Source organism: Syngnathus typhle, linkage group LG1 (genome assembly GCF_033458585.1).
Source record: "Syngnathus typhle isolate RoL2023-S1 ecotype Sweden linkage group LG1, RoL_Styp_1.0, whole genome shotgun sequence".
Classification (NCBI taxonomy): domain Eukaryota; kingdom Metazoa; phylum Chordata; class Actinopteri; order Syngnathiformes; family Syngnathidae; genus Syngnathus; species Syngnathus typhle.
Window position 1 is genome coordinate 18166005 of NC_083738.1, and position 21245 is coordinate 18187249.

Genomic DNA, 21245 nt, shown 5'->3' on the forward strand with positions numbered 1-21245 from the left:
CACAACGTATTATATTTTTAAGGAATAACACGTCTCGTTTTTGATTAACATTTAAAGTCCCAATGATCGTCTCACACACACATCTGGGTGTGGTGAAATTGGTCCTCTGCATTTAACCCCATCCCCATGTAATTTGGATCCATCCCCTGGATTTAAGCCTAATATGCTATTGTAATGTTGATCAAGGCAGAAATATTAAGCATTTTACGTGGTTTAAAACATTTAAGGGCCATTGATTTATACTTCATGTGCTCGTCTACCTGACAACACAAAAATCAAAATAACCTGAGTTTGAAAACATTCTTGATTCTTTTACATTCTCTCAGTCATCAATTATTTCACCCTAATTTAGTTTTAGCTATACAAATGAATCCCCCTTTACATGAATTCTATTCAAAAGATTTGAACACAAAACCTCTTGACTGTGAAGCAGATGTGCTGACCACTAACACTCCGTGCTGTGTCCCATTCTTGCGTGCACGTTTTTGGATTAGGCGAGGAAGCTGGAATACCAAAAGAAAAGAAAAGAGTTTACCCGAATCGTGGAATATTGACAGACGGTGCTTCACAATTGCGCTCCAGATGAATCAAGTGAGCATGTGTGACGTGGCAGTACCGGAATCTACTTAAAATAAAAGGCTGTCCGAGCAACCGGCAAACATTTATGTGAAATTCACCCACGTGTGTTTGTGAACGACTAGGGTACCTTGCAGAGCAGAATTTAGATAGGATTCAGGCACGATTCTCTTCACATTGGGTCTAATATTTCTTTAGGCTTTTAATTTGTAATTTGGCAACTTCCGGTATAGGGGGGCGGGGGGGCGATGTGGTCGCGTGTGTGTGTGTGTGTGCGTGTGAGTGACTGCTCGCAAAATTAGCTGGCTGCAGCCTTTCAGGGATTCCTTTCACGGAGCACCGGAGCCCCCAGTGCAGTAAGTAAATCGTTATTCAAACTCCAAATGAAACGTTGGTGTCAGGTGAAAGGGATACAACAAGCTCTTGCGCGCGCGCGCGCGCTGATGTGCTGTGGATGTGGCGTCTCCATACTAGTTGAATTCTGCACGCACAGTTTCCCTCATCATCACATGCAAGGGCATAATGTATACATTTGTCATACATTTCTCCCCATTGTGTTGTCAAGACCCGGTCCAGATCAGACTGGTTTGGGTCAGGTTGTCACCCGGAGTGTGTTTAGCACTTCTCAGAGGGGGAGGGGGTGACCCCAACCCATCTCTATAAAATTCATGAAAATATAAGAAATAGAAGGTCGAATATGATATTGCTCTTACACAAGCAATTGGTCGTTAATGTGTAGCCAGGCAGGCCTGCTGTGATTGGCTGAGAGGGGAGGGCACAAGCGGCCGTGAGCTTGCAGATCACTCGGTCCAAAGTTCATCCTCCAACATCACCTTCATTAGCAATTAAAAGTATTGATTAACGCAGTGTGAACGCTACCCGCCACGGAATTCATATAAAATACAGTATCAAGCAAACTGGCCTTTGTGCGCGCGTGTATGTGGGCTGCTCCAACCCGTGAGAGTTTAATTCAATTTAAAGAGACCGCACATGCAGCTAGACATTAGTCTTTCATGTGTCAGTCAATCCAGCCAGCAGCCATGTTTGGTGCAATTCCAGGAGGAGTTTCATCATCCTGCAGCAAATCCTCGCAGAGACCTTTTAAGTTTGGAATGAAAATGGTTAAAAACCAGATGCGACTGGGAGCAATGAGCAGAACATGTTCATGGCAGTGCCGGCCAGTTTTATCTGGTTGTCTGCTCATACCATGACACAAACTATACCGTATACACACACAGCTTAAATAATAATGACTGTAATGAAACCCTTCAAAACTGCTTGCAGCTATGAAAAGGTGATGTGGAATTGCAAATGTAGCCATAGTAACAGTGCACAGCACATACTACCCTCATGCAAAAAAAAATTTCAACAATTGTATTTAAAAACAAAACCAAAAAATGTCATTCATTTTTTTGTAGTTGGAAACAAACTGGTTGTAAATAACCATAATGTATCAGCACTGAATAGCGTCCGTCAGTTGCAATGCTGTCAACCTTAAATTCGATTTAGGGCAGCAATGCAAGTCTGATTATCAACTAAATTGTTGTAAAGGTAGAATTACAATAAAAACTCTTCTTGGCTGTGATTATAAAACAATCGGTGAAAATTATGAAGTACGGCCGTCCTACGCTGCTGTGCTGGTTCATTGGGGTGAAGTCAAGTGACATAAAAAAAACGTCTTTTCACCAGATTAAAATGGCCGCAGAGCTCTCCACAACCATCAACATCAAGGAGCCCCGCTGGGACCAGAGCACATTTGTGGGCCGTGCCAAGCATTTCTTCACTGTCACCGACCCGCGGAACGTCCTCCTCACCAACGAACAGCTAGAACGCGCCCACAAAATCATCACCGACTACAGGTAAGCCGGCTGCAGCAATCAAAGCCACCCCAGCGAACACCCAAACCGGGAATTCTTATCCAGAAAAGGAATCGTCTCCCCGGGGCTGACAGAAGACGAACTGTGGCGAGCCAAATATGTCTTTGACTCCGCTTTCCATCCGGATACCGGCGAGAAGATGATCCTGATTGGTCGCATGTCAGCGCAGGTTCCGATGAATATGACCATCACTGGATGCATGATGACATTTTACAAGTAAGAACTCGCTAGTTAATAATCACAGCGGTTAGAATGCTGCCAACTGGCACAGAATTCACTATCAATCTTGTGTCAATCACTATAGGTATTATTTTGAATTATTTTATAAAATAGGAATTAAGCAGATGAATTTACAATGGGGCGGCTCGGTGGAGCACTGGTTAGCACGTCCGCCTCACAGTTAGGAGGTTGCGGGTTCGATTCCACCTCCAGGCCTCCCTGTGTTCGCATGTTCTCCCCGGGCCCGCTTGGGTTTTCTCCGGGCACTCCAGTTTCCTCCCACATTCCAAAAACATGCTTGGTAGGCCAATTGAGCACTCAAATTGTCCCTAGGTGTGAGTGCGAATGGTTGTTCGTCTCTGTATGCCCTGCGATTGGCTGGCAACCAGTTCAGGGTGTCCCCCGCCTACTGCCCGATGACTGCTGGGATAGGCCCCAGCTCGCCCGCAACCCTTTGGGGACAAGCGGTATAGAAGATAGATGGATGGAATTTACAATGTGAATGAACTTGTCAAACCTTCTTTCAAAGCTACCATGTCTCTCCAATTAAAGACTTAAGTACCCAATATGATATCGCAATATACTGTATTTCAAAGTGGAAGAATTTGGTTCAGTTCGGTGTACTCGTATCTTCAAAACCAATTTTCTGATTGACCATTGATGGAGGGATCGATAGACTGACATGATAACGAAAATATGAGAAACTCTTAGTGCTCATTGTCTTCATTCCGCATGGTCCAGGACCACTCCAGCTGTGTTGTTCTGGCAGTGGATCAATCAGTCTTTCAACGCAATCGTGAACTACACCAACAGAAGCGGCGACGCTCCTATCACGGTCAGGTACGCCACCAGCCGGCCAGCATCCTGCCTGGAGCTCCTGAGCCCTCCCGTTCACCGCTGTACTTCTCTCGTTCGCAGTCAACTTGGCACGGCGTATGTTTCGGCCACCACGGGGGCAGTAGCTACCGCGCTAGGACTAAATGCACTAACAAAGGTATCAGCATCTAAGTCCATTCTACTTCACATTTTAACGGGCTTGACCTCAAGCTCTCGGGTAGTGCCGACATGATGTTAGCTGCGCACAAATAGCCTCTTTGTATGAGAGGAGCCTAATTATTCACGGGGTCGTGCTCTGGAATCGGCACGTCTCCCTGCCAGCTCAGTGTTATTCATGCTGATTTATGCTCGGGAAGCTTGAACGCGTACACCATTTTAGAGATGGGATTTGTTCCCCGTTGCGTGTGTTTTTTTTAAGCCTCTTCTTTTCCGCTGCAGCACGTCTCACCTCTGATCGGACGCTTTGTTCCGTTCGCTGCTGTGGCCGCTGCAAATTGCATCAACATCCCACTGATGAGGCAAAGGTAAGATGTCAGGAGTTCACCTAAAGACACATCAACCCCATTTTTGGGTGTATATTGAAAATGTCACACATAAACAAACATTAGAAGTACCGTATTTTCCGGCCTATAAGGCGCACCGGACTATAAGGCGCACCATTAATGCATCATGTCAGATTTTTAATCCAAATCAAATCATTCTCCATTTTATCTTTTTTATTTCAACTTCAGGCGGAACAAATTACTTTATAATCATAAAATAATGATCCATAGTTTTTTTGATTCATGATTCATAGTCTTCAGCGGGCCACTTATGATTGATTTCATGACACAATGCTTTGGGCCAGTTTAGATTTAGGAATTTGGTCCATATATAAGGCGCACCAGACTATAAGGCGCACTGTTGGTTTTTGAGAAAATTTTAGGTTTTTAGGTGCGCCTTATAGGGCGGAAAATACGGTACATAAAAGTATTTAAAGTGAAAAGTGACACCATCCAATTTAAGTTACACCCTGCTGGTTTGAAAAGCATTTTTCTTAAGATTATGGCAAACACAGCAGTTATCCTGGATTCACAGTTTGAAAAAAATGTGCAGTGGAACCACTCATGGAAACAAATTTCAAAAATTAGTTGTGAATTTGAAGGCTTCTTACAAACACAAAAAAATTGTATTGAATTTGCCTGCGTTGCTTATATTAGTGAGCCTTTTAGCTTACTGTAAAACTAAACAACAGAAGCATTGTGTAGTTAAATACTGTATTATGTCTATTTTTTTAGCTAATCTATACATTGTGAAACCTAATTTATGAGCTAGCTAGAATTAGCATTAAACCTCACAAACTCTATAGTAACACATACAGACAGGTAATACAACAAAAACTCACCGGCATATATTCTTTGTAGTCTCTGGAAAATGACTCATATTAATAAATTTAAGATGTAACTTTTTCTGCGTCTCCGCACCGCCCCCTTGAGGCCAAAGCACACACAGCAGATTAGACATACCCAAAATTGACAGGAGAGGCAGTATTTCACTTCAAAAAATGAAAGCAACATTTGATTTCGCCACATTCTACAGCAGCAATTGGGAGATTTACAATACCGTTACATGAGGTTTAACACATACCTGTAACGGTGCATAGTCCCCACAGCAAGGCGTTGTCTTTCAGATGCTGTAAAAGTAAGAAAAACAGAAAATCAACATTTCTTCATTTTGAAGAGTTTTGTGTCTTTGGATTTAATTGTCTTTACTCTTTGTCCTCAGAGAACTGAAACACGGTATTCCCATAACAGATGAGAACGACAACAGGATAGGAGAATCCTCCAAAGCGGCACAGCAGGCCATCTCTCAGGTTGTGGTCTCAAGGATCCTCATGGCTTCTCCAGGAATGGGTACGGCTCAGAGGATCTACTTCCTATCACCAGTCACACCCTAAAATGCCTTTTCACAATAATCTTCCTCTTTTTCTTTTCAGCCATCCCACCCTTTTTAATGAACCATTTGGAGAAAAAGGCCTTTCTGAAGGTAAGATGCTAAAATCAACTAAATAGCGAGAATCAGATGTTCACACAGCGAGAAGAACCGGGACATGAGGGATTCACTACCTTTGTGGCCCTCATTTGTTTCTTCTTCTTCTGTGTGCTCCTTTTAGAGATTCCCATGGATGAGTGCACCAATTCAAGTCAGTTTGGTGGGATTCTGGTGAGTGGTCTGGCAGTCACCACGGTTAGCTGGCGTTGCTTCCATGAAACATGTTACACAGTATTATTTTCTATTTTGACTTCCAAGTGGAACTTTGTTCCCGCAAATTGGCACCAAGTTAAAAATATGTACATGGTTATTCTTTGAACAAGAGTAGCTCAAATACAATTTTAGAGGAGTATAATTCCAGAAAATGTCCAATTCACTTCAACGCTTTCCTCATCACAACTTCATCTCTCTTTTCAGCCTGGTGTTTGCAACGCCACTGTGCTGTGCATTGTTCCCCCAGAAGAGGTGCGTGAAAGGCTTCAATCTGTATAAAATCAGAAAATGCTCTCATTTTAGTAATACTGTACATGTGCATCCACCAGCTCTATTTCAGTTAGTCGCCTGGAGCCCGAGCTGCAAGAGAAGATCCGGGTCAGCCACCCGGGCCTTGAGCGAGTCTACTTCAACAAGGGGCTATGAAAGCCCCACCAAACGCCACTCTGACCAGGTCACCCCCACCCACCCCCTTCAGTGTGCCAAAGTTAAGTTTGCGTCTGCTCATTTCACATGCACCTTGATTCTTTCAACAATAGAGTGAATTTCATCTTCTATTTTAAATTGGCATTTTTTGTGTCTGTGCGGTATATATTTTTTAAAGTTGTTTAACTTAATTATTTGCAAATCTTTGAAGTTGTGCCAAATCTACATGACCTCCAAATGACCTCACCCAGCTGTTTCGTAACATTGCTACCCCCCAATCGTTTTATTTTTGCCAGATGAGTGACCATTGAAAAAGGCTTCTCTATCTTCAGTTAGCCATGCTTTTAAAATGGCGGCCACCGGTAATGGACCGACATGGTGCTATTTTAATACCCTCACATTTAACTTCTTCAGCTTGACAAACAAGCACAAGCAATCACTCCTCATGACTTTCAGTAAAGTTTTTATTCTGTTCAGCTTACCGTATTTTCCTCATATTGTGGCTAGGGGAGTGATTTTTCCTGTAGCAAGCACCAGGCTGTCACTGTAAGGTGCTTAGTTTTAACATGCTGTTAGCATAAATATCATGTGGTTATATTTCAAGTATTAGAACTAACATCTTTGTGCTAAAAAAAACTCATTCCCGTTATTCAAATGAGGAATGTCAGTTAAATGATATATAGTATATATACCGTAATTTTCGGACTATAAGTCGCACCGGAGTATAAATCGCACCAGCCATAAAATGCCCAAAAAGTGAAAAAACCCCATATATATGTATATAAGTCGCTCCTGAGTATAAGTCGCCTCCCCACCCAAACTATGAAAAAAAACGTGACTTATAGTCCGAAAATTACGGTATATATAATTGAGGAAATTTGGTAGTAAATGTTCACTTAAAATGTCAAGCTAATTTCACCTTTAATCCTGTGACGTCAACGGTGAAATACAATTACTCACTTTTATAAGAGTCCTGTCGGTTTACTTTACCTTTTGTTGTAATTTTGAGTCCTTTGTAGTCTTGAGTAATTGGCAAAAGAAAAAGAAGGCAGAGAAGGCACTCTCGGTTCAAGCCGTACTTAATTGTTTTATATTTACAACCTAGAAGTGTTTTTCTACAAATATTCGCAGTATTACAGAATTTCCGACAACGACTGCGCTAGTGTCAATTAATGTCAGCCTACAGGGTGTCTCGATTTGCATTAAAATTCAGATTACATCACCGTCATGAAGACACTTGAGATGGTTTTGGTATCAGACACTTCTCTGACATGTCCTCATTATGTCATTTACTTGTAAAAACCTCTATCAGTGTCATATCAAGATTCAGACAGAGTAGAATATTAGAAAAGGTACGCATCACTACCTGGACTGCGCTGGTCACTTTTAGTCATCCAACACACAAAGATTCTGATACTGGCCAGAGAACGATGTGTCTTTGGCCACTTCTAGAAATCGGGGATGACAAAAATAAACAACACACAGGTACAAAAATCATAAGCGAAGATGATGATTGAAATTCTCTATGTAGAATTCAAGTGTTGTAACGATTTAGTTGAGCAAATGCAAATGTTTACATATGTTTGTGAACTTTGATTCCATCGCTCATCATCATGGTGTGATCACTGTAAAGATGTTTGATAGTCTCGAAATCTACTGTTGTTGTATTGTATGAGTAACTTGATTGATATGTATACAAGTGTTTCCAGATATCTATCTGTACATGTTTCCAGCTGGTATGAAGTGACTTATGTTCTTGTCATCTTCAAGGTGAACTGAATGTAATGTTTTCCTGCTACAGATACATATTGGTCCACAAAAGCACAATGTTGGAATGCTGAGATGAAATGCTGCACTTTTTTGTTGCAATTTTGTCAACCCTTTGACCACAGTTTTGTTTAGTTCATCGGTGACCAGCTGAGAGAGTAGCACAAAAATCTAATTTTTATGTTTACTGTCAATTCTTGTATTGATTTTCTTTACATTCAATAAGAGCTCATACTTCTTTATGGCTGTACATCTCAAATTACTACATGAGCTAATGGTAACTGTCAATTGGAAATACAATCGAAGTGATCATGCGTTGGAATGAGTTAAAAGATTTATGTATTTCTAAAAAATGAATAGCGTTTGGTTGTGCATTTCACTAACTTAATGTGATCTTTATGTGGAATAATAAAGAGCGCCACTTTAAGGCACTTGACAGAAAACAGCACAGTGATGCCATTTTCTTTTTTTTTTATTCGTTTTTTATTTTTTTTTAAATCCAAGGCACAATAGTTTAGAACGGGTATAGATCCCATTCAGCAATTCAAAGCCATACTAATTTTATGACAAAATATACAACATTAAATCAATGTTTATTAAGTATAAATTAGGAGTCTTATTTTTGGACAGAGTTGCATGGCAGCCTGGATTAAAAGTTCTTGTGAGCCATAGCCGTAGGCTCCCCACCCCTGAATTTAGAACATTCAGGGAACACTTGCTTCATTTAACCGTACATGTAGACGTAATGTGGCGCTCTATGGGAGTCGCTTAAATAGGCTGACGTGATAACGCTCAGTGGACTTCAGGACACACGTCATTTTCTTTTTAACAACTTCCACTGTCTCTTCACCAACTAAAACAAAACCAAAGTGACGACTTGGACTCTTGTGTGACAATGTGCTGACAGAGCAAAAAATAAAGATCAAAAGGAATGTAGCCAAGCAGTAAACCAGCCAAGATTGAAAAATGCAATTAGGACCACAACTTGTGAAGACAAAAAAGCTTGGAAGCAGTAACGCACGACACTACATTACCACCATACAATCAGTAGGCTACTGATGGCCTAAATGCACTTGCTTGACATAGAAAAGATAAACTGCACAGCAATGAGCGGCACAAATGTAACAAGATAACAGCAGATTGCGTCCCGTTAAGGCCTGTACGTTGCCATGGCAACACTTGACGGCTGTTGTGTCCAAGGTGCTCTCTTTGGAATGTACTGGACTATGCCACGACGACATTTCTACTGGCACTTGGCTAACACCGTTTCCGACTTGCTCTCGAGCATCATTCAAATTTTTCACAGATTTGGATGAATGCGAGATAAATAAGGGTAGATATAAATATTCCATACATTGAATGAAAAAGAGCGCAAACTTAAAAAGGTCTTTGGGTACACAGGCACATTAAGACGGCTGCTGTCAGAGTGCAGCAGCACGCTCACATTGCCAAAATGGGGGGGGGGGGGTGAAGAAGAGAGGGAGGCGAGCCAGTTTGCTCTGAAGTGCTTGGTGCACACGCATTCTTGGAGTCAAGTGTGACGCCACAGCATCTTCCACCCAGATGGCGCCATCGGCAAAAGCCGCCCGGGGGAGAAAAACGGAGCTACCTTGGGCACTTAGTGACAATGGCCTTCAGCAGAACTCCTCGTCGCAGGGCGCCTCTCCCACCAGGAGCGAGTGTTTGTCGGGCTCACTGAGCACCTGGCTGTGGATCGAGTTCCTGTCGGAGCGCAACGAGTTGATGGACGCCCGGCTGTAATTGACGATGCGGTCGAGGAGGCTAAGCTTGGGTGAGGATCGCCGCAGTTCGCCCATCCCGATGTTGACGCTGACATCGGACAGGCTGCTTTGCCGCGCGCAGCGGCCCATCCGCGACTCCAATCGAGCCTCCAACTTTTCTGCGCTGGGCTTGGTGTAGCTATACAAAAGGTGGACCGTGAGAAGGTGGTGGATTTCAAGGTGAAGTTCATGTCGAAGAAATGTTACCATTTGAGTAGGAGCGAGGACATAACCACAGAGACGGACGACAAGGCCATGGCGGCAGAGCCCATCCACGGCTGTAACACCAAACCGATGGGAAGGAACACACCTAAGGACGCAGAAGTGTTTCGGAGATGCCACGTGATTTAAAACAAAGGAGGTCATTTGATACGCAAAATTGATATTGCCAATGAAGAATCTTGTAAGAAGGTTATATTACGAGATCATTTCCTTTAGATTTTTGCAATACATTTCACAACTACAATACATTACAAGAGAGAAATAATGTTAATATCACAATAAAACCATGATTAAAAACATTTTGAGAATGAAGTAGAAATATAATCAGAAAAAAAATACGGGGAGGATTCTGGAAATAGTAATATTTTACTCTGTGAGATTCAATCAGAATGGAATCTTTTTGAGAGCATGGACAGGACATGAAGATGTAACATGCAAACTTATCTTAGTTGTTTAATTTTACCGCACTTCCTCTCTTTAAAACATTATTTTTTTTGGATTACGTGGTACAGGTTCAAGGTTATGTTACAGTAATAGTGGAATAAGTTTGATCTTTTTCAGAATTTTATACCACAATTTATACACTTAAACACACACATTTACACACACACACACACACACTTACACGCACGCAAACACCACATCTTGGATATTTAGTGTAAAGATAAAGAGTGCTGAGCATCTTTGAGGCTCATTGCCAGCAGAGACGCAACTGTGTTCTTTTACCTGCAGCAATGGGAATGCCAACCAGGTTGTAGATGAGAGCAAAGACAAAGTTGATCCTGATCCTCTTGACAGTCTTTTTAGAGAGGTCGATACTGCTGACCACATCCAGCAGGTCATTCTGTCAACGAGAGTAAAAATGAGTGACGCGATTGCACAAATCAATTTCGTTATTTTGTGAGAGCATTTGTGCAGAAGAGGCCAAAGTCACGCATTCAATTCACACCCTGATCAAAACCACGTCTGCTGCCTCGATGGCTACATCTGTGCCGGTTCCTATAGCGATGCCGACGTCAGCCATGGCCAGAGCAGGAGAGTCGTTGATGCCGTCGCCTACCATGGCGACCCTCTTCCCCGCCTGCTGCAGCTGCTCCACCTTGGCCACTTTGTGGGACGGCAACACCTCCGCAAACACTTTCCTGATGCCCACCTAATGCAGAAACGAGACATGGAAGCTGAATCAGGGCTGCAAAGGTTAGTGAATTGGAAATCTATGGAACTCTTTTTGAGGCGGGCTTATCTATAAATGTGACTAGATGCAGGCCAGTGTCCTCCCCTCTAGTTTGATGAGGGGGGAGGCTATGTGTGGTATTTAAGTTAGCATGGTAATGGTACCAACAACCCACACTGGTGCCAATCGGGCTCACCTGTGCAGCAATGGCCCGTGCTGTCTTGCTGTTGTCTCCCGTCATCAACACGACCTCCAAGCCCATGCAGGTCAGAGTTTGGACTGCCAGCTCAGCTTCCGGTTTCACTATGTCTGCGATGGCTATCATGGCACACAGCACATCTAAAAAGGCAGAGTTCCATGTTTTCTTTCATGTTTTGAACCAGTGGCACCCTCGCATTTTGACTTCGAGCACTCACTGTCGACGGCAACCAGGACAGCGGTGCGACCCCTGCGCTCGTGCTCTATCATGGCGTCATCGATATCGTTTCGGATATGTAGACAATTCCTCCTCATCCACTCTCGATTGCCAATCAGGACTACGTAGCTTGCAGTCTGGGACGGGCCTGCGGACATACGGCACTTGAGAAACATCCTGACCTAAACCAGAAATGAGCATCGAGACCGTGGCATACGGAGTGGCTGCGGATCCATGATGAGAGAATGGGAGCTGGTTGACGTGATGGTGTCGCTGATCTGAACAAGCATGCTGTTGCGCTGGTTGTTGTCCTCGTCATCCCCATCCCCGTGCTTTGACAGCATCTCGGTGTTGCTGACCTGACACCGAATGCCGCAGCCCGGCACGGCCTGGAAGTCAGTGCACATGCCGAGCGACTCTGTGCCGAGTTCCTGCGGGCGTACGTGCGGTAATGTCTCATTACTCATGCTGATGCTCAGAAAACAGGACTTGGGTAGCTGAAGTCAAAACCAACCTGCTTGCAGTGTTTGGTGATAGCTACTCCCAGAGGATGCTCACTGTTGTTCTCTGCTGTGCCCACGATGGCGAGCAGTCGGGAGCGAGGCATTTTGTTACCCTCCACAACTATTTTGACCTGGACGACGCTTGGAGCACCATACGTAATGGTCCCAGTCTTATCAAACACCACTGTTTGGACCTGTGAATGGATGTTTGCTTTGAGTCAGTTAAACCTCCTGTGGTGGTTGTCAAGGAAACATCAGCAGTGTTGTTCAAAAGTCTTCCAACTATATTAGAAAAGTTAGCGTACGTGCTGTCAACACACATGCATGAGCACTGTTATGAACATACAGTACCTTATGTGCCATTTCCAAAGGTTCCCCTCCTTTAATCAGGATGCCATTTTGGGCTCCGACCCCGGTGCCCACCATGACAGCCGTCGGGGTCGCCAGACCGAGGGAGCAGGGACAGGCGATGCATAACACGGTTATGGAGGCCTGGAAAGCAAAGCGAATCACCGCCTCCGCCCTGGAAATGCTTTTGTCATAACCCTGCAAGGAGCAACGATTAGAACATTTTGGAAAACATGTTTTCACAGATTGGGTGTCACTCTTAATAAAACAAAACATAAAGAACATTTTTAACAAGATGAGATGCAGTTTCTTCGTTCAACCAGATAGTGAATCGCCAATGTAGGATTTGAACAATTCAGTAATTAAATATAAATCACTCACCGGAAAGTATTTTTCCACCAGGGGGAAATCCATGAACCCAATCACTATCCAGGAAATCAAAGTAAGAACTGACACGCCAACAATGAAGGGCACAAAGTAGCCACTGATCCTATCAGCATACTGCTGGATGGGAGCCTAAAAAAAAAAAAAAGCAAACACTGAGAATCAAGACACCCAAAGCACATTGAAGACGGATCATAAAGATCAATAACCCATGACACACCTTTGAAGTCTGAGCCTCTTCGACAAGTTTGACAATCTGAGACAGCGTGGTGTCCATGCCCACATGAGTAGCGCTGACCAGCAGCGAGCCATTCTGGTTAATGGAGCCTGCAATCACAACACTCCCCGGCTTCTTGGTCACGGGCATGGCCTCCCCTGAAGTTCCAAAGCAACAGCGGTTCAGTTTTGAGCCCTAAACGTAGAGGTACAGAATTCTTTGACCTCTGCAGTTTGACCAACCTGTGATGAGAGACTCGTCCGCCATAGATTGCCCTTGAAGGACTCTTCCATCGACAGGAAATTTTCCACCAGGAACTACTTTTACCACATCTCCCCTCTGCACCAGCTCAACGTCCATTTGATTCTCACTGGAAATCAGTCAACAATTCACTAAATGTATCCAATCAAACAGTGTGGGATTAATTTAACAATACTTTATGCATATAGTTTCAAAATGATCTTTATTTATTGACCTGCTGATGCGACTAGAACAACTATCTTTCAGTTCCATACAGTACAGTTCTAATTATGCGCTTAATGCACGCTGCTGCCCCCTTTTGTTAAAATGAAACTGTGTTCCTAATTATGTACTAAATAAAAAAAATCCTAATAAGACCAAATAAGACTGTATTGTGTGCTCTTTGTATAACAAATATCCAAGATTTACAGTGTCCCCTGTGGACTAGGATAAAATAACTGGATTTGTGTGACATCTGGATATGACTGGTACATAATTCTATTAGGAGCAGCCAATGAGGATTTCCTGTTGAATCACGTTGTTCTTATCTAGAGGGAATTCAAGAACAAACATTGACACAGCGCCCCAAAGGATCACAAGCGGTACCTTAGAATAGTTGAATCGCTACTGAGGAGGACCACTGTGGCCTCGGTGGCTTGCAGTGACATGAGCTTGGAAAGAGCCTCCGACGTTTTGCTCTAAAACACACAGAAAGGCATCTTAGTTTCTGCAGTTCCACATTGCACATTCAAAGCCTTATCAATTATTTTCAACCTTGGCTATCTGTTCCAACCAGCGTCCCAGGGAGATGAAGACAAACAGCATAGGCGGTGTGTCGAAAAAGGTGATGGGGTTGACTTTTGCTTTCTCCACCATGGCCACTATTAGGACGCTGGAGGAGTACGTGAAAGCTATGGAGGTGGCCAGGACGATAAGCACATCCATGTTGGCAGATTTGTGTTTTACTGCTTTGTAGGCTTGAACGTAGAAGTAACGGCCGCCGATGAACTAAATAAAGGAAAGAATTATCAGGTAGTGAGCTGCATGCAGAGGTGTAAGGGGAGATAAGGAACCTCGTGACTCACCTGCACAGGCACACAAAAAAGGAAGGAGAGCAGGTTCATGACCGAGAGGCCTGGGAGCAACTGTCTCTCCAGGAACATGGTGGCGTGGTACAAGTTGCGGTCCTCAGCCGTGGCGTTGTGTTGGTGAGCAGCGTTCATCTGGTGGTCCACGATGATCATATATACCATCATACCCATCACTGGCACACAGAAGATCAGGCTCACCAGGAAAGATTTCCTCCACCTGAGAAAGCAAATATTGGAAGTTACTCAGAGAAATGTTTTGGGTTGATCATTGACACTTTTAATGGCAACCGAGCACTATTACTAGAACTGCAGTACTAGTAGCCACGTCAGCTTTTTGGCTGCTCAGAATGTTACGCAACGTTAAGATCCAACTTTTAGACTTGCTTTTAAAAAGTTCAACAGAATTATTGTAATTCTAACGTCACAATATTTAATGTACCGGTAATTGTTTTCTTAGAGTTGCCATATCGGGGCGTGTGTGTGAATGTTTAATGATCAAAAAGTGTTAACAAAATTGAGAGCAACATTCTAAACCCACTGCCATTATGTGGATACATTCGATGGGAGATCAGTTAGACCCTGGACTGGTTTGCCAGTTGGTCGGGAGATGTGTCGAGAAAAATAAAAGCCTTCTCACTGTCTTATCTCTTTACTATGGTCCAAATGACTGGTGGCACGGTCCTTCTTCACCCAAGATGCTTCAAAACCCAAATTCTACAAACATGATAGAGCATGAATTTAGTTACAATTGCTAAAATAAATAAATAAATACAAATAAAAATCAGCCTGGAGCTTTATCTTGAATATAAAGTCATTCTCATACACAGATACAAATACAGAACAGCACAGAAAAATGGATCACCCCAATCAACTTGATGATGTCGCGTGGGCCAATAACTTCAGCGTCATACTTAATGTGTGCCTTATTGGTTGATAAGGCCACAGAGGCATATTTGATCCCATTTTCCTTCGTAAGGCTGGATTCAATTTTGTGGACACAAGAGGCACAAGTCATCCCCCTCACCTGGAAGGAGAAGAATGCATGAAATGATGGAAGTTGGGGCACCTTTGTCATCTCTTTTAACTCTAAGGACGTTTTTAACGGTGCATGTAATTGCAGTGTTGAATAAACAATGGACACGCAACTCACCACTAATTCCAAGTTTCCATCTGAACCTTCATAGTTCTCCATGACTGAGGCGGAGAAGCCCAGCTCATTCACACATTCCGCAATCTTCGCAGGGTCGATCATTTCGCCATTAAAGCGCACCTCCGCCTTTCCAGCCATTAACGCGACCAGAACAGTATAGACACCTGCACAAGGAAAAATAATAATTCTATGAATACACAAAAGATTGCTTTGAAAACACGCTCTCGACAAAATGTAAACTGACCAGGTTCATTTTTGAGGTTTCGCTCAATGTTTGCCACGCATGACGCACAAGTCATGCCTCTGATCTGGATGAAGCACTTGTCTGCACTTGAGAGTTTGTCCCTCTTGCCCGTTTTGTAATCCTGGGTGGTCCCATTGAGGGGGGTGATGTCTAATTGCTCATTAACTGGCACGACACTTGGAGACTTGAGGACACCGGGAGGCGACACAGCTGGCAAGGAATTGCTCTCTGTGGGCAAAAACAACAACAACGACAACAATGCAAGTTATTAGATCTATCGTCACAATTAAGATATAAAGAGTCTGTTATTCAAAATTGCAGTAAGACTGATGATGATGAGTGTCTCACCAGATAAGAAAGCGTCAAAGCCCATGTCCTCTATGGCGTCCCTAAGCTCGACTAAGGAGGTCAACAGGGGGTCATATTCAAAGAGGCCTTGCTTATCGGCCAAAGACACCCGTGCTGACGTCACCCCTTTTCTCTGAGACATCATGCCTTCTATTGACTGGACGCAAGAATGGCATGTCATGCCCTCAATGTGAATCTTAGCCATGGACGCCAGCGGTTGGATAAAACAAGGCTGGGGTACAGCACGGTTGACCAAGGATCGTGCAAATGCTCGAGGCGCAGCTAAAACAGGTGGAGATGAGGTAGCTGGAGGGCTGTGGAGCCCTGAAGACTCCCAGGGTTGAGTTTTGAAGTTCCCCGGAGGGAGTGCTTCAATTGCCTGTCGCAACTGAGGCACTGTGACTGTCAGCGGGTCGTAGCAGATGGAGGCTTTCTCGTCCTCGAGAGAGACCACCACAGAGGACACACCGGGCAGCGTAGAGATGTTGTCTTGGATATTGACCACGCAGGATCGACAGTGCATGCCTTTCACCGTGAGCGCCACTCGAGTCGTGTCAATAAAGTGTTCTGTCTCCTCAGAAGTGTCCGCTGGTGAAGAAACACCTGCTTTATGAGAATCCACAAACTGGGAGAGTTGCAGGGGCCGTGGTTTGAACTTCACACAAGCCTTGAAGCCGGCCAAAGAAATCTGGTCGATGATGGTCTGCACGCTGATGAGGCAAGGCAGGTACACAATGGTAGCTTCCTGAGAATCCAAGATGACTGCGAAAAATTACAGATAAACAATTAAATCGTATAGAATACTCATTGTTTGCTAAAGATAGAAATAAAGGTCAGTTTTAAATGACACTACTACAGAGTTGTTGATGTAGTGTTCATGTACCGGTGTTACAAAAAGAGCCCGAGTGATTGGGAGTTTTTGTGGCCGATGCCAATGGATTTCAGCATGATCAGTAATCCGCTTTCACCTTTGATCTTTTCAACCCCTTTCAATTTTCCAATCTTCCCCTCAATGGTGGTGGTGCAGGAATGACAAGTCATGCCTTGAATGCTCATCTTCAGGAGCGTCGCTCTGCTGTCTGTGCTGTCTGTGCTGTGAGATGGAGACACGGGCAAGTCTTTTGGCACAGCGGTGCCAGGAGTGACGCTTTCCGATGGCGAGAGCCTCAACCTGACTTCAGCGAGCTCCTGTGCAGGCGTCGATGACAGGGTGACATTGAGGCCCTCGTCTTCTGGACTCTCAGAGACCTTCAAAGCCTCCAGTGGAGCTAAAGGTGGCTGTCTTGATGTTGGGATCAGCGGGCTATCAGTTCTAACGGGTATGGCCGTAGGTAAACTTGATTCAAAGCCCATGTCATCAATGGCCTCCAGGAGGGACGCTGCGCTTTGTTGGCTGTCATTAAAAATGACCGTTGCATTCGCCTGCTCTAAAGAGACCTGCAAAATTAGAGCAAACACGTTTTAAAACACTTTCGAAAGGATTTACATGATCACATAAACAAACATTACCTCTTGGACACTTGACGTTGAAATGCACGGCCCTTTGAGCCTACTGTGAGTTTCTGACATTGTGGTGACACTAAAGTTGGGTCTCATTTTATTCAAAGAGAGAAATTCGAGAAATTGTCCTGAAGGTGTTGCGGAGAAGAACACAGCTAAGCACGGAGTGTAATTACATTTACCGCCACTAATTCTGCAAGGCGGGATCAAGGAAGTAGAAAAAGATTACCCTGCCCCAGTATTTCACTACAGGTGGGATTCATGAAGTTCACCATCAGAACTGTTCTTGAAAAACACGCCTCTATCTTTCTGGGTGACACTAAATTAAATAGACTTCAATTCTTCCAGTCGGCGACTTATCTTTTTTTTACATTTATATGACAATAAGGAATATTAAATGTGATGGAACTCACCATCATGTCAGTTAAATGTCATTTGAACAAATGTTTTAACTTGTTTGGCTCACTTAAAACTTTGGCCATAGTTTATTTGAATGTCCATTATTTGCTTTGGGAACATTCCTTCCCCCAGAACAGAAACGGAAGCAATCTATCAATTGATTTATCACAACCTAATTCTTTAAACCTGTTAAACTCTTTGAGTAAGCCTTTTTATCTCTTTTGGTGCACTAAATGCATTTCAGGCTCAAATGAAAGTCTAAGATACATTACAGTCGTATGAAAGACAGATAAACCGTGTCCACGTGATTTTAACAACATGCTTCCTTGAGAAAGCATGTGACACGCTGGAGGGATCACTTGACTCAAGCAACGTGGGGGGGGTGAGCATTTTGGATTACACAGATTGAGAACCAGTTGATCAACCAAAGTCAAATTCCTTGTTTGGCATGTACAAACTTGGCAAATAAAGCTGATTTTGATGACACATTATTTTTGTGCCAATGAAAATAACAAGTAAGGTCTGACAATGACTACAAAGACCACCATGAGAGGACTCAGACACTACATTCTGAAAAAAGACAAAGGCAAATAACATTTCCTGTGGGAGTGGCGTATCGACTTGCTGTCAGAGTCCTGCAAAGGACAGAGCTCTATCTTGAACATACAATTGCATTATCTTTGCCATTTAACCTCAGCCTGAGGGGTAAACAACAACAACAACAACCACCACCACAGGCTTCAATCGCGGCAATTTAGACTTTGTGGCTATACTCATATCGCCTGCTTTCAAATCAAAATAGGCCTGGCAAGTAAAGATCATTCGAATCCCTATGTGTTGGGATTCAAAGAATTGCCAAAACACGTGATGAAGATCCTGTTTTGAAGCGGAAGCGTTTTGCAACATGTCTGCACAGTGTGAGAAAGGGAGAGAAGATGTCGAATGAACAAATGGGAATTACCTTTATGTGTATCACCCCTGGCAGAGAACCGATGCGCTGCTCTATGGATTGGACACAGGAACCACAAGTCATGCCCCCGACACCAAGGGTGACTTCACACACACTGCCTTCCTGCGTCATGATTCTAAAACAAAAGGTGGACATTTATCAGGCAACTAGTCACTTTCTGCCAGGAAGGCAGAGCATCAACACGATGACTTGCTTTTTATACAATATGATCTATATGATAAAAACACATCACACTGAATTTAATTTCGAAAATCAAATGGATTTACTGATATGAGGATTTGAAATATTGGCAGTTGTTATTGAAAAGGCACTACTACTACTAATAAAAAATAACCGATATTTTTCCCACTTTTAATGTCTTCATTGTAATGTGTCCCAAATGAAATGTCATGATTTGCAATATATTTGCTAAAGATGCTAATTACAGTTTTGGATATAAGGTTCTTCTCTCATTGATTTTTCATGAAACTGACGAGCTGTCTTTGCCAGTTATGTCATCTCTTATCATTTACATTCTTTTATTAGGTGTTATACAAATAAATATGAACTGAGTCCAATAAAGCGCACATAGCTGAGTGACAGTCTAAGCAGACTAACCTGTTTGTATATGGCAACAAATGAATGACTCCGGAACTCAGAATAGAATACGTCAACAAAGTTGCTCCTCAATTTCAACTATAGACTACAAATGCAATATAGTAGATAAAATATGGTAATCCGATCATGTCTGGGTGTTTGTTTTTTAAAATCACAATAGATTTGAGTATTTCATGTACTACACCGTTGATGGTATAGGTACTGTTTCAGATTGATTTACAATTCAAATTTATTTCCCGAGCCCTAAATCACAAAGAAAGTCCCACATTTGGCAAATACTAATGGCATTCTCTGATCTTTATGGGCACCCTGGATAATAAAATGGAGCTTTCCACCCAATGTAAGTTGCAAACAGCTCAATAAACGTGTGTACCCACCTGTTGCCATAAAAACAACAGGTCATGTCTTCCTGTGAGTACAGGAAATTAAATAGGCCTGAATTTCACAATGGAGTCAATTTGTGACCAGATTGACTTGAGATGATTATTTCAGTAATCATATTTTATGCAAATGTGCGTTTGGTAGTGTGCCGTGATATTTTCTCCAATGTAAAAGAGGCGCTTAGCTTCATTAAATGATAGGAAACAGTGGGCTAACAGGAAGGTTACTGTTGATTTGCTGCAATGAAGGAAAAACATTTTGCGCTAAATTGAGTAAAACGTGTTGTACAAAAACGAATTCAATCTCTCTTGGAAGGAAAAGAGGAGAAAAACAATGGAAAGACGAAGCTCTTACCTTAAAAGTGAAGAGACAGACAGCTACTTTGGGTAGTAGCATTAGCCACCTTGCTTCTTGTCGTCAGGCTTTCTTACGTGCTACAGTGCACACGAGTCGTCTCGGCATTGTGTGCGCGAGGAAAAAGCAGCACTTAATTATAGTCTTTAAAGTAGTTTTGTGTCAACCTGTGACAGCTTTTGTCTCGTTTTCTCATGCCGACGTGACTGACTGACTGACTGCCTGCCACAGTGCACCGTCACCAGGAATGGGCGGGGTTTAAAGAAAGGCCTTTCTTTGACCCCGAATTTGTCTTGCAGGCCGACTTTTGGATGAAACACGATGACTGAACATATTTGTGGACGACTACGTTTAAAACAAAACAAACCCAAATATGACGAAACGTAGAGCAAGATAACATAAAAAAAAATATATTGCGTGTATTCAAAATACATTAAATTAATTGCATCCGTGACTTTTTCAAATGTAAATAATAAATAAGATCAAGGACGACAAGTATCCCGCAGACCTTTTCCCAAAATACTTCACCGGTAATGGGAGGTTATGATTTTCCAGAAATGGCATTTATGTGATCATCTGAAAATGCGAACACTGGCATAGGTTTATAGAAGTTAAGTCTTGCATATTAATATTTATCTGTTTCCAAATGAACTCAACAAGTGGCTATCAACCACAATAACGTATGATTAAATTCATATATTGCAGTCGTGTTAATTGTCCATTTGTTCAAATGTGGAGTTATGAATTGTTGCAGCTATCAAGCGATCTAAAAGTACTGCATCATACTATATGAGAATAGCAAGGAGTCACTGGTATTAACAGCTTCCCCCGCATTGTAATTCTTGATTCTTTGCATATTTAACAGTAATATAAGAGACATTTGATTACGAGACCCAGGAATGACATGTCTCATTTGCAACAAACTATATAATCCGTTTTGCTTGGTACAATGGTGTCACGTCTATGTCTAAATTTTGCAGA

The 21245-nt window shown here is 42.9% G+C and overlaps 2 protein-coding genes across 2 annotated transcripts; one reads left to right on the forward strand and one right to left on the reverse strand.

Moving 5' to 3' along the window:
- Positions 1-810: 810 nt before the first annotated feature.
- On the forward strand, positions 811-8389 carry sfxn1 (sideroflexin 1). Its single transcript, XM_061277118.1, has 11 exons — positions 811-932; positions 2266-2435; positions 2499-2669; positions 3414-3512; positions 3591-3666; positions 3948-4033; positions 5274-5401; positions 5485-5534; positions 5662-5711; positions 5958-6005; positions 6083-8389. The coding sequence occupies exons 2-11, from the start codon at positions 2272-2274 to the stop codon at positions 6177-6179; spliced, it is 969 nt and encodes a 322-aa protein (XP_061133102.1). The 5' UTR covers positions 811-932; positions 2266-2271; the 3' UTR covers positions 6180-8389.
- Positions 8390-8522: 133 nt separating this feature from the next.
- On the reverse strand, positions 8523-20521 carry atp7a (ATPase copper transporting alpha). Its single transcript, XM_061277021.1, has 23 exons — positions 20265-20521; positions 18924-19047; positions 17032-17500; positions 16064-16825; positions 15716-15943; positions 15472-15635; positions 15184-15345; positions 14959-15035; positions 14316-14538; positions 14005-14238; positions 13837-13928; positions 13233-13360; positions 12994-13148; positions 12771-12905; positions 12393-12587; positions 12053-12235; positions 11756-11969; positions 11540-11686; positions 11320-11462; positions 10899-11102; positions 10676-10793; positions 9935-10037; positions 8523-9866 (listed from the first exon to the last, which is right to left on the reverse strand). Exons 2-23 carry the CDS (start codon positions 19041-19043, stop codon positions 9581-9583), a joined length of 4542 nt encoding a protein of 1513 aa, XP_061133005.1. The 5' UTR covers positions 19044-19047; positions 20265-20521; the 3' UTR covers positions 8523-9580.
- Positions 20522-21245: the final 724 nt, after the last annotated feature.

What these genes read in the sequence shown, in the direction of transcription:
- sfxn1 (XM_061277118.1), top strand. Translation starts at nt 2,272, where the DNA reads ATGGCCGCAGAGCTCTCCACAACCATCAACATCAAGGAGCCCCGCTGG. An exon ending in TGCATGATGACATTTTACAA is followed by an intron (nt 2,670 to 3,413) that starts GTAAGAACTCGC and finishes CGCATGGTCCAG; the next exon opens with GACCACTCCAGCTGTGTTGT. An exon ending in AGAAAAAGGCCTTTCTGAAG is followed by an intron (nt 5,535 to 5,661) that starts GTAAGATGCTAA and finishes TGCTCCTTTTAG; the next exon opens with AGATTCCCATGGATGAGTGC.
- atp7a (XM_061277021.1), bottom strand. Translation starts at nt 19,043, where the DNA reads ATGACGCAGGAAGGCAGTGTGTGTGAAGTCACCCTTGGTGTCGGGGGC. An exon ending in AAACCTCAAAAATGAACCTG is followed by an intron (nt 15,636 to 15,715) that starts GTCAGTTTACAT and finishes TTCCTTGTGCAG; the next exon opens with GTGTCTATACTGTTCTGGTC. An exon ending in CACGGGCCATTGCTGCACAG is followed by an intron (nt 11,103 to 11,319) that starts GTGAGCCCGATT and finishes TTTCTGCATTAG; the next exon opens with GTGGGCATCAGGAAAGTGTT.